Below are 13,424 nucleotides of genomic sequence, written 5' to 3'. Positions count from 1 at the left end.
CACCCATCAATGAGTCCCAACGACAATATATGGAGACAATGCCACATGAATCGACCAAAACAATACATGATACATCAACAAAGTCAACACCAAGCACATTGTGCACTCATCACATCAGTAAAGTATCAGAAGATTGAAGTCAAGCAATCTGATCCCATGAGAACCTTGCCAACCTTTTCACGAAGTCACTGCCGAAGTTTACCTTCCAAAAACTTATCCAATGAATTGGTATGCGTAACTATCTCATTTGTAGTTCTCACTCGGAAGTTATGCCAAACTCAGAGAGAGTATCCAGAAATATACTCAATTGACCTTAATGTACTATTTTCCTTAAAATTAGGAGCATTTTTCCCACTGGTATTTTTGCTACCTGACTAGGTTTTAACAAGGTATGATCCTGAGCTAGTCATACCCTTATGTGCAAGGGTGTGCATTTTGCTTGCGTCTTGAAGGCGTTTAGTTTTGACTTAGTGCAACATCTCACTTTTCCCCTTACACTATAAGTTTTATCTCACCTTAGGTTTTACCATAGTCAAGTTTTGTGAGTTTTACTACATATGCATTCTCCCGTTTGTTTTTGAGACTCGCATTTGGCATTCGTTCATAGTGCTGACTAGATGAAAGGATTTCATCAATTGCTTCTGCGTTTGCCTAAAGAAGTGATGCTCCTACTTGAGTATTTCCACTCAAAGGGGAGTGTTGTGAATATATTTTATATGATATTATTGTGTAAATCTGTAGTAGACTTGGTATAGAATCCTATGAAATCTAGAAGATATTTCCTTGTACAAGTTATACAACTTGGAGAGTAATTTTCTCTCTCCTTATTGTTTACTATAAATAAAGACATAAGAAATGAGGAATAATATAGAGAACTCTTCAAGCCATTTTTCATCTCTCTTTTTTTCTATGTGCCCCATCCTTTAGTAAAATAGGCAACAACACTTACGAAATTTGCGGGTGGGTTGGTGAATTGACCACAAAAAATAATAATGGTAAAGGGTAACAGTAAAAAAAAGGTAAAGAAATTGACAGTCGATGGATTAAATTACAGAAGTTTTAACAAAACACTTCCAGTACTGTTCACTTTTTAACGATAAACCATTTTTTTACCTTTCTTTGGTACTATTCACTACACTTGTATTTGCCACTTTTCATTAAAAAAAATATTTTTTTTTACTTTTCATTAGTTTTTCTTTAAATTAATAGTGAGGAGAGAGTAAAAAAGTAATGAAAAAACTCCAACAGGCAGCCTTCGTAATAAAACATCCCACATTGCTGTTGCTAGGAGGGAGATTCCCTCAACAAGCCGGGAGATGGTGTGGATTTTCACTCGGAAACTATGCTAAAAATAGTTGCATTGAAATATCATAAAGACAGTTGCACCAAATGCAAATATCATAAATTGGACCAATCCTCCATTATGGGAAGAAATATCATAAACTGGAAAGGCTGAACCGCCTGAGACCAAATATATAACGTCAACCCTTAGTACATCCATGATCCATCCCCCACTAAAGAGGACAATCAAGATCCAAATGTTACAAACCCATCAAAGCTTGAACATACGTATCAAAAATCAAAATCATGACAGGCAAATACAGCTTTAGTATCCAAAAATGAATGGACCAAAAAAAAAAGGACAAGGAAAATGCTACGAGCAGAAAGAAAAATTGAATAGAGGAATACACGATAAGTGTTTTCAAGTATGCCTTGAATCCATCCTTGTGATACCCGGGAAAGCTGCAAGAACCTGATAGGAATGTAATCTTCTATGTACACACCCTCTCTCTTCACCGCCCATGGATATTCTACTAGAAAAATCATGGAGTAGGGCGGAGCAGCCTCATCCACCAAGAATGCAAGGGAATATATAAATCATCAATTAATATCAGTCTGGTCGCACATCTAAAAGTATCTGCTGCCTGAAGAACCTGGCGGTGGAGGTGGCAACCGATTTGGAGTACGACGGCTACCAGAGTTTGGACCAGAGTTCACATCACCATTTTGTGCTGGATCACTATAATGTCGGTTGTGACCATTAGACGAAGATCTAGATAATGAAGAACTACGGTCAACTGGACCATTTGCGGCGGCATCAAAGGCGGATCTCCAGTCATCACCTGATGCACCACTGGACGAAGATCTTGACATGCTTTCTGCAAAATTAACATACAATTTCCATAAATTGCCATGTAAATAAAGTCAAAGTACCAAGGTAAAGTTTCGATCAACATTAAGGTCCCCCATTGTTATAAACTTAGAAATGGCAAGTATTTGCATAAGAATTTCACAGTCCAATACTCTCGGTTCTTTCCAGGTGAGAAGTAAAGAAAAGAAATCTAAAATTATAAAGGTCAGGTTGGCCAAATACCTCACCAATTATAAGCAGTTTCTATCATTTATATATTCATCTACTCAAGAATAAGCAAGTCTCGGATTATATAATTTTATAGGATAGAGCCATCCACACATCCATTTTTACTTCTCACACCCCCTCTCAATTTTTGGCCATTGGATCGAATGAACGGAAGATCAATGGCCAAAAATTAACAAAGGTGTGTGGGAGGTAAAAATGGGTGTGTGAATAGCACTATCCATTTTATAATCAAACAAAAACAAAATAATAACATTTGCTATTGCATACCCTGTGCACCACCACCAACAGAATAGCTGGATGCAGCAGCTGCTCGGTTGTCATGAATGCTGAGTTGGCGTGTTAGTTTGGAAAGGAGTAGTGACTGTTTCTGGTAGCGTTCCCTCCTACCCTTCACATTCTGATCCTCTTGAAGCAGCTCTTCAATCTTTGCTGTGCTTTGAGCACTACCCACAGAAAATGAAAATATTTATCAAACATAATTACTATTTGACACAAATAACATGAGAAAAGCAGCTTATCAGGGCTTAGCAAGTCCACATTTAAAAATAAATAGATAGATGAAAAGGAGAGAAAATATCAAGTTAACCTGACAGAGCTATATAGCTGATTTAACATGTCTTCCTTCGCCTTTTCAACTTGGCAAAGAACAACCGCCTGCTCAACCGATTAAAAATTGCATTAAAGAATTTTCCAAATGTCCAATCATAAGCACGACAAATACAAAGCCGACCTTCCACGCTTACCTTAGGGACATTAGCAGCCAAACTATTCAAAACAGCTTCAACATAACCCCGAACTTCTTGAGACATCCACCGGAGTTCTTCCTCAGGATCAGCAGGTCTTCGAGTCATTGTATCCTAAAAATAGGTCGATAAGACAACTTGACGCTTCAGAAATACAAGGCTAAGGCTACAGGTCTTAAATTGCACGTTTCATGTTTTTAAGAACTCCACCGTATGATACATGTACTTTTCATATTTAATACACGTTATTAGGCTTATTTTTTAATAATACACATAAAATTTACGTATTTTTAACAGAAAAACTAAAATATGAAAATTAAAAATAAAAAAATAAAAAAACCAACCTTTTTAATGTACGTTTTTAACAAAGTTGCCGAATAATACACATACCATACCCATTCCCATATTTTTCTATGTGCACAATATTACTGTGGAAAATTGACACAGGCTATGTTTGCAAGAGAAATTTCCAAGCCCCAAGGAATTGAGATCACAAAAAATTAGATAGGAGGGATTTGAAACTCCCTCCCTGAGCATTACAAAGGTAGATGAGAGGGAATAGCAAAAAAAATCCTACTGGAAGGTGTCATTTGCAAATCCCTCTTACATCCTTTGCATTGCTGATGGAGGGCTTTTCTAATCCCTCGTATCTAATTTTTTGCAATCCATTTCTTGCTACTTGAGCCCGATCCCTTGGAACTTGGAAATCCGCCACCCAAACGTAGCCATAAGGAATCGCAACTACAAAGATATAGGTAAGCCTCTGAAGATACCAAAAGAACAAATAACAAAATAACAAAATTCACAACGGATATTCACACATATACACAAGCATCCATTCATAATATCACAATTATAAAAGTTATCGAAGTCAGCAACTCACAAGAGAACCATCAGAAAGACTTTGTCGCATTGTAGGACCACCTTCAGTTGATGCACCCCTGGGTAGTCCTTTAGAAGGTTGAATAACCTTTCCAATCTTGTTTATCCACTCTAGCTTGTCTGCCACAGTCTCTGCCTTTAGCACAACGGCGCTGTGTGCTGCAAGAAAAATGGAATTTAGGATTATGATAACGAACTCATGCAAGAGACTGGGTGAAGCCACTGGCAGACGACTACAACGGCCAAAAACGGGGATCTACCTTTCAGAACAGTTTTATATGGAACTTTACTAGTTATCTTAAACACAAGGCTGGGTGATTTTTCTGGTCCATTTGACTTTTTGTCCCTTGAACTCTTTGATGGAGGTGGTTCATCCTCATCTGAAGCCTCTTCAATATTACACTCCTGCAAAACAATCATGGGCTTGGTCATTGCCGCAACTGGACTGCAGCATCATACTGTTATACTGAATGGTGTGCTGGCTACTGTTAACATGCACATACATGGTGTTTTGACATGTTCAATATAATGCTTTTGTGCATGCACCATGATGACAAAATTGATATGCAAGTGCATCAGTATTGCTCATATGATAAGAAGACTACAGAGACGACAAAATCTACATTACCATAAATGCTGATCACATTGTTAACCCCGGCAAGCATTTAGGTCTATATACGATTTCACTATTCTAAATTTCTATTATACTTTCAGGGATTAACTTGGTTTCCTAAAGCTCAAACCATGTGCATATGCTAATCTCAAGCCCAGTTAAAATGGTAGCATAGAACTTCATGGAAATACATTCAAAAGAAAAAATTTGGCATCAAAACATCACTTTCTAGTCATTCGGTTTCACTATATATGCCTTCCAGGGGACTTCCTACGCAAGTACAACAAGTAGCAGTATGATAACTAAATCATATGAAATTTGAAGAGGCAAGGCATTGAGGGATTCCAATACCTCCAAAGTGATGACACCACGAAAGTGTCTCTCCTCTTGCTTTTTGGTGTAGCCAAGCTATGAAATAAAGGAAGGGTCAAGGCATATCCACATAACAATTTGCAAGTGTAAAAGCAGCATCAATAACATCAACACATTCACAATCCAGAATTCAGAAGTGAAATAAAGATAGATAATGTAAGAAGCAAACAAACACCATTTCCAACATCTGGCGACACGTATATAATCTGCAAGCTAGCACAGCGGAAGTCACTGCCTTATTTGGACTTTAAAAATAAAAAATAAGTAAAAAACAAAAGCATTGAGAACATATCAGAATAAGTGCAATCACTAAGGAGAATCAGGCAAACATGAACGTATGCATTACGAGAAAAGTTGGATGAAGAAAATGGTTATTTTGACCACTACGCCTTCCCCGCTCCCAGTAAGGAGGTGAGTTGCTTTTCAAGAATTGTAGTATGTTAAAAATAAAAATATATGCATAAACTAAATAAAAATTTGAATTAAAAAAACAACACGAATGAATGTCATTCACTTTTCTCTCCCCAGAGGTTGGTTGGGTGCCACCAAATTCAATCGGACATTGAATGGATGACAAGGAAGCTTGTAATAAAAAGATCTTATGGTACTGATGACTTGAGAGAGATCCAAGAAATTTTGAAGGCATAGAAAAATTTCTGATGGAGATCAAGACTCCAACAAAGCACAACTCTTTTTATTTTCTTCACTGATATGAGGCATAACGAACTCCTAACTTTATTTTGTTCTTTATTTCTTTGAAATAGATGTAAACCGGTGTAGGGCTTTTTAAAAGATGATACCTCAGCATTTTTACAACAAACTCAATTAACTTGTCAAGAAATTGTAAACAGAAGATTTACAATGTACCAAAATTGTACAAACCCCACACACAAGCAAAATAAAATAATAATAGTTTAAACAAACTCAAAATGATCACTGCCTTAAACTTCATGCATATCAAAATATACAAAGGCATATGTCGCCTATTTGATGCATCATATCCATCGGAACACCATAATCCATTGTTGTTATATAAGCCTGGATTTATCAGGCATATGAGTGTAATTTTACAAACCTTTCCAGTCTTTTCATTCAAAACAAACCATCGCTTGCTCCACCCATTAGTTTTGGCACTTCTTTTATACAAGAAACCTGCAGATGTTGGAAACTTCAGCATTATTACATGCAATTTATATAACTTCAGAGAACTACATGGTTAAGCAAACCCCCGTCAAATAAAACCAACCCAAGATGGTGTCCAAATTAAAATTTAGTCATTTCTTTCACCTAGCATACTAATGTAAAGTTCTGAAAAGAAGAGGCAAAAAACCAATACACGACCAGAATCACACAGTACATTTCCTTGATTAATTACACTATATCTTGAAGTACAGTGGATTTTCAGAGTTCAAATTTATCACAGTTAATATCATCATTTTCATCAATTACGAATTAAGAGACGGGCGATTGAATTAGAGCATAAAAGACCTGCCATGTACGTTTCAACATTTCCTGGGTGACCCTCAAATGTCTCGAAAGAATATGTTCATGCATTTTTGCAAAACTTTAGACAAAAAATTAAGTAATTGCCCTGCTAATTGCCAAATATTTATCAAGGATTCTAAGTTCAGCACGATGCACTAAAAACATGCACAGAAGAAGAAAACCTCCATGAAACGTTACCATGGGTAATTCTAAGTTGCACAATAAAATAAAACTGTTTACATATAGTATGTATTGGCGTTTAGCTAAATGAAAATTTTTAAGTACCACTTAAAAGGGCATTCAATTAGGAAAACTCAAGAAAAAAATTGACAGGAGCAGACCTACTGTTTCCCAAAGATATTAATAAATAAAACTGTTTCAAACAAACCCTGTTCCAAGAAGTCAATAGGTGCAAGCATTTGCATACAAACCTGCTGTTATTTCGCCATCAGGACCTGCAGTCTTCAAACCAGTTGCCTCCTGCACATCTTTGCCGTCCTTACCAGATTTATCCTTATCCTTCATTGATTTCATGCTACCACCAGCTTGTTCACCTCCTGTTTGAGGGCTAGTTGCCTGAAAAAGTGGATAATGGAGAGTATGAGCAAGCACCTTAGATAATTCAAGGTTGAGAAATTAGCACTCTATATGTAAACGAAATTCATGTCTACTTAATATTTTCATTTCACTAATGGCAGTTTACATAATACAAAGAGACAGTCCCATACCCGATTCATTATTGCTTGCTCTGCCTCTTGTCCTTTCTTTGAAGATCGATTTTTCACTTCTTCCTCTCTACGCTGCCTCTCCATCCTGTAATAGACCAAGAATAAATATATTATATAACAAGCTGCATGTGTAGACATCACAATACTGACTAAAAACAAACAATTTTAATAAACTAGTCCATGGGGACATGATGTGTGTGCCAACATGAGCAGCCAGACTTTCTATAAACTCTTAAAAACTGTACGACATTAAGGTGTCCACTTTGATTATCCATCTGCACATGCAAAAATCTACTAAACATGCCATAACACTGCAATTAAAAGGAATTGAGTGCACATGCAAGAAGCTTAAAACAGTTTGTGCCTGAAACTGGCATTATGTATCAACAGTCAAACAAAAAGACTACCTCCTTTGCACCAAGCGAATGAAGTGTTGAGGAGGCACAAAAGCACGCTCCATATCTACCAGTGCAACCACCATTTTCTTTGATTCATTCTTAAACGCATCCAATGCAGTACTTGCAATGGCCACAACCTTGAAAGAAATTGATGAAAAGAAATTAAGCACTACAGAATTTACTCACTGTATTAATCATGGTGTAAAATACAGAGCTAAACGCCAAAAGACTGCACAATATTTAAGGTAGCATACCTCCCTCTTGAAAGGAGGGTATCTTCCAAGACCTGGTGTAGCATTTGCAGCAGCAGAAACTATATCTACCAGGACACGGTGTACCTGTTTAATCAATCAACAAAGAACTCATCATCAATCATTTACTGGAGACGTGGCAGACAATTGTCCATATGATCAAAACAGCAGTGAAGGATGATTTTAGTTGTAGGCCCTCCAATCATTCATATCAAATAATAAAAGACAGGTGCCATCATTATTGTTTGATATCAGAAAAAACCCAAGGAAGTTTGGAGCGAATGATGTTTACAACAGAAAGCATACTGTAAATACAATCTTAAAGACAAAAAAAAGGGTCAACATAAAAGATTTCATCATTTCAATGGCTCCAGCCACAGAAAATCAAATTATAATTAACTCAATAAGAAGCGAAGGAAAGAATGAAGGGAAAGATTAGCCTTCTGTACACTCAAAAACAGAAAAGGTACATGGAATTCAAACAAGTGCAGAAGCTGAGACATAGCTAGGATACCTCATCCACACAGAGACGTGATGGTTCTTTTGCAAGCTCTAAGACCCCTTTTATTAAAGATCTCAACCCCTTTTCGGGGGATATGAGATATGGTTGATAACCATCTGCTTCCAACACAATCTGATATAGAATGATAGCAAAAGGTCATGTGAAGTTAAGAAATTTTAAACCTCAGAAAAACAAGACCATGACAAAACATACCCTCTTCACATTATTGATATCAAAATGTCGGTCTAATGGGAGTTGTTTTATTCTATTTGGAAAATTTCCTTCAAAACTTGCAACAATTTTCCATCCAGAACCCTGCATAAAAAGTTTTAAAACCACATGAACTAATAATCCAGAAACATTCTATTTCATAATAGGAAACTAAATAGTACTATATACCCTAAAAGATTCAACTACTCACAAATTCGTAATGAACTGTGATAAACCACGTAAAGTATTAACAAACAGACCAGTTTAACCTGAAAAATAAATTTTACCTAATGGAATTTATGATCCATTTCAATGGAAATAAAAAACAAATTGAATGACCAACCGATAGGGACTGCATGTATAAACCCAAAGCAAGGAGTAAATTATGAGATTTGAAGCCTACCTTCAAGAAGGTCTCAAAGTCCGACAATGATCAGACAAACTTCTCGATTAAAAAAGACAGCCCAGTACATTACAAGATTTTAAAATAAATACACATTTTTAAGGTGGGACTTTAGCTTCAGAGGAATTTTATCTTGTTGCCACTCATCTACCTTTCTTATATGAGGTTATGAACTATTTAATTCCTTTTTTCAGCTTTTTGTAATCAATAATTTGAAGGAAATAAAAAGGTATATATCACAAAAATACTTAGCACACACAAGTTGACCATTTAACTAAAAGAACTCACCTCACCAGATGTAATGTGTTGGAGAAACTTATCCTCAAACTCACGGCAAAGCTCCAAAGCTAGAGATCTGGTGCCCTCAGCACTCTGCACCATAGACGCACCAAGCTTCACTAATTCATCCTGAACTATTTGAGACTTCCCTTGTAACCTGGAAAAAGAGTAACAAGAACTATTAAGTTGAAACTGACAAATTAATATGGAAGGAAAAGAAATTACCACAGTTGAAGCAGGGAACGTATATTATTCAAGGTAGTAGTTCGATCAATAGGTTTTCATGTCCTACACTTACAGATATATTAAAGTGTTGATTGAGCTAACTTTATGAGGTCAATGCAAGTGGAATGGCCAAGTGTGATCTCATAATTAGTAAAGGTACTAGAAAATATCCCCACAAAGCATCTGGGAGGGAGTCGATCAGTAGAAAAACGGATCCACAACTCCGGATATATCCCAAAAAAGAGAGCGAGGTACGAATTAGAAAATAACCCTGACCAAACAGCAGCAAAAAGTCTCCACACAGTGAAATAATAGGAGGTATGATGTGACAATGACTGGGCCCATCTCCCTAGAAGTGGACAGAGAGGGGAACAGGTGGCAATTGGTAGGTGGGCTAAGTTTTTCTTCATTTTTAAAGAAGCCATGGATTTTTCTTCTTGTGGAAGCTAGGTTCAAGTCTCTGATACTTCGACAACAGCCAGTTCAGAAGAGACCATTTTGTGAAATGGACCAAACATATCCTAAAGTTGTGTGTTTTGAATAATATGAGAAATACATAAGAATATTGTAAAACAAGATAAACAGAATTCGCGAAAAATTACCCAGAAAGGAGGTTTGGAAGTCGAACTTTCATACGGCTACGAATCTGCTGTGCCAGAGCATCCACCAAGGCTATTCTGCCAAGCTTACTTTGGGGAGCTCCGGTCAAAATAGACTTCAGACTTTCGCTTTCAGCCCTCCAGGCAGTTTCTAGGGAACTTTCAGAACCTCCAGACTGTGCAGAAGCTATTGCAACCGATTGACCTATCAAAGCAACCCAAGGAATATCGGATGCCCTTGATGGCCCTTGATTTAACAGAAGTGCCTGGACTGCAGCAAGTGATTTCTGATCTGAAGCAGCTTGGTCTATCTTGCTAATAACACCAACGGTTCTGGTACCTGTAATCCACATTTGATCGTCTGTTCAATCACTTCGAACAACAAAACAGAACACCATAATAAAACAATTTGTTGGAGGTGGGGGTGGGGGTGGGTGGGGTTGAAGGAATGATATTGGAGGGGGTTCAATTAATGTACAGGAACTCTAACATGCAGCATTACCAACAGGGCCTGATAATTATTAAAACATTTAGAGATCAAAGAATAAAAGCAACATTTCAGCAACCCACTCCCTAGAGTAGGGAAAAAGGGTCTTACAAACTAAATAGCAATGTTTTTACCATCTGCATCGTACTCCTTGACAACTCTGAGGGCTCGAGATGAAGCAACTTCCGGTGCTTGAGATGCAGGTATTATAACGAGCAAAATTGAATCATTGTGCTCAGCATATTCACTAATCTACAAAAGTTAAACAATTTCATTTTCAGTACCAAGTTTAAATTCAGTAAAGAGAGTGGTCGCCACTGAGACATCAAGTAAACCTAACCAAAGTCCTAGTGCAACTAACGGTCTAAAACTGCAAACAATTACATACCATAGACTCATCCATGATCCGTTGATCAAGCCCAGGTAAATCAATCAATTTGAGGGGTGGGGCTGCAATAAAACTCATGTTAGTAACCATAAAATTTCTACCAACCACGTATCATTAATTACTGAGTGAAGAGCCTGGAAGCTAGGTATTAATTGAACTAACCTGTACTTGTCCGTAGTTTCAAATTAATTTCATCTCGGGTTTTTCCTGTAGCGTTACCCAGCCTACCTTGCAGTGAATGCCGTAAAGCACCTGCAGAACAAGAAGCACATTAAAGTTTAAAGTTGAAAGAATAAGAATGAGATTATCATGGTTATGACACATTATGTATCCAATACATCATGAGGTATTCCTAATATCACATAGGCTTCAACTGAGAATAAGCCCTGCATGAGTTAAGAGCCATTCAATAGGGGATTCCTAATGCTGACCAAAGATATCCAAAAACAAGCAACAGTTACACATGAACTTGAACTAATGTAAGAACACAAAAATGTAGTTACTGACTTGCAGAAACTTGTTGAGATTTATTGTCAATCTGCAGTATAATAGATTTGCTGCTCAAAGAACCATCCCTCTGCAAATCAATGCTAATGGGAGCTCGAGTAGCACCATTTTCACCGGTTGGCTGGAAGGAGAAGAGAAACATACTTTAGAATAAAATAGAGCTTTTATTTAGTCACATACCACGCAAAACTTATCTATTACATCCTACTTACCAAAACAGGATGTCCAATCAAACTGTTCAAAACTGCTGATTTACCCGCACCCTGACAATAACAACCATGAGAAAAAGAAAAATATATCAGGATCTCCGGATAGTGAGCTCAGTATGGACAAGTAGAAGATTAATTCCAAACCTAAAGAACGATAATATTCAAACATAATGTTTTTCAAAATGTAAATTCATCTTCAAGCTGTTAATCGTAGCTTATAAGCCATGGAAATAAAATCGTATGCAGACACGCATGAAGAATGCACATATCCACACACGCATGACAATGCACACTATAAGCACAGCAAGAGAACAAGTCAAATAACAGAGAGTTTATTCCCTAATCATAAGGAAACTGTAACAAATTACAATAACAGCAGTGAAAACTGCTGAATGTAACCTTCTTCAGTTAATGCAGTGCGACAAAGTAAGGCGAATCATGGACGCAAAGTAGATGCAGATCGCCAAGAACTGCCCGAGAATTTAATATCATTATCACGTTTGGTGGTCATTCTTCAAATCAAACTCCATTAACCATTTCAATATCAGATTCAATATATCCTGTCTTCTGGGAGACATGATTTCCAGTTATCAGTTAGCGAGACAAACAAACAGAGTATTCAGGCTAACCCACATCAAATAAGAAATACGAATTCAGAAGATCAAAACACGCTACGTAGATTCAAAGATCTCCGATTGCGTCAGAGCAAGCCGATTCAAAGAGATCAAAGTGCGAAAGACTGGAATCGAAAGAGGATTAGTTGACTTACAACATTGCCGAGAGCGACGACGTTAAGGAAACTGGAAGCCCTGCGAGAGGAGGTTGTGTTCTCGTCAACATCTTCGTCGGCAAGTATAGCGGCGCCTTGCCGCATCGAGTCTGATAGCTGCAACAACTCCTCGATCGCCTCCATCGCAGCAGAGGATTGAGGATCAAAGATCTGAGGGGGCGACCGACGGATCTGATTCAAACCCTAGGAATTGGGAATTCGGAACCAAAACAATCGATCTCGTCTGGTGTGGGTGTGTCTCTCTGCGCTCTCTCTATCGTTCGTTTCAACCTGAGGGAAACTGAAATTGGGGGATTCAGAACGAAACTGCGAGCGAAGGAAGACAAAGAAAGAGGAAATGTGGGAGAAGCTCGCTTTCTCTCTCTAGACTCTGTCTCTCTGACTCTGTCTCTCTATCTATTTCTTTCTTCCCACTTTCTCTCTCTTGCGTTTTGAAATCTCAGACTCTTCTCGCCATTCTCTCTCTCCTCTTTCTTTTATTTTGAATGTTTGTTTTTAATGTTTGTAGCTGGGTGGGGCTGGCTGAGTGCCGGTCCCCTTTTAATTTTTTCAATTTTAAAATTTTTTTCCTAATTAAATTCAATTCTTACTCAATACAAAAACCATATTATTGTTAATCTATTATGAGAAACTAAATTCACCCTCTCTCCTTAATAAACCGAAGATAATATCATTTATTAAAAAAAAAACTCTCTTTCTAGTATGATTTTGCTTCCACTATTTTCTCTCCATTGTTTCTTTTTGCCCCTCAAATTTCAAGCCCTCTCTTTTCAATTTCCCTTTTTTTAGGGAGTTTTAACTAATAGGAATCTTAATCTTATTTGTGACCACATTATCACGTCAGATGTACTTATGACATTAATTACTATTTATATATATAGATTACACATCAATTATCACATAACTTGTTTCTTTAAAAAAATTAAAATATGATAAAATTATATAATTGTTATTAGCATTCTAAAAATCTCAT

General features: G+C 37.1%; 1 protein-coding gene across 1 annotated transcript; it reads right to left on the bottom strand.

The window, feature by feature from the left end:
* Positions 1–1,424: 1,424 nt before the first annotated feature.
* LOC137727767 (dynamin-2A-like) lies at positions 1,425–12,901 on the bottom strand. Its single transcript, XM_068466583.1, has 22 exons — positions 12,431–12,901; positions 11,665–11,715; positions 11,453–11,573; positions 11,108–11,197; positions 10,946–11,007; positions 10,692–10,809; positions 10,074–10,410; positions 9,256–9,403; positions 8,568–8,669; positions 8,367–8,486; positions 7,856–7,939; positions 7,611–7,738; positions 7,204–7,288; positions 6,907–7,051; positions 6,066–6,142; positions 4,970–5,026; positions 4,266–4,410; positions 4,007–4,164; positions 3,124–3,237; positions 2,967–3,034; positions 2,648–2,823; positions 1,425–2,159 (listed from the first exon to the last, which is right to left on the bottom strand). The coding sequence occupies exons 1-22, from the start codon at positions 12,572–12,574 to the stop codon at positions 1,909–1,911; spliced, it is 2,781 nt and encodes a 926-aa protein (XP_068322684.1). The 5' UTR covers positions 12,575–12,901; the 3' UTR covers positions 1,425–1,908.
* Positions 12,902–13,424: the final 523 nt, after the last annotated feature.

The sequence above is a fragment of the Pyrus communis genome, chromosome 3 (assembly GCF_963583255.1).
Source record: "Pyrus communis chromosome 3, drPyrComm1.1, whole genome shotgun sequence".
Classification (NCBI taxonomy): Eukaryota; Viridiplantae; Streptophyta; class Magnoliopsida; order Rosales; family Rosaceae; genus Pyrus; species Pyrus communis.
The sequence above is the reverse complement of the archived record's forward strand: the minus strand, read 5'-3'. Positions and strand labels throughout refer to the sequence as shown.

Coding starts and splice junctions, on each gene's coding strand:
- LOC137727767 (XM_068466583.1), bottom strand. CDS start 12,574: ATGGAGGCGATCGAGGAGTTGTTGCAGCTATCAGACTCGATGCGGCAA. Junction 7,052..7,203: donor AGCAAGCAATAATGAATCGG/GTATGGGACTGT, acceptor CCACTTTTTCAG/GCAACTAGCCCTCAAACAGG. Junction 4,165..4,265: donor ATATAAAACTGTTCTGAAAG/GTAGATCCCCGT, acceptor TTTTTCTTGCAG/CACACAGCGCCGTTGTGCTA.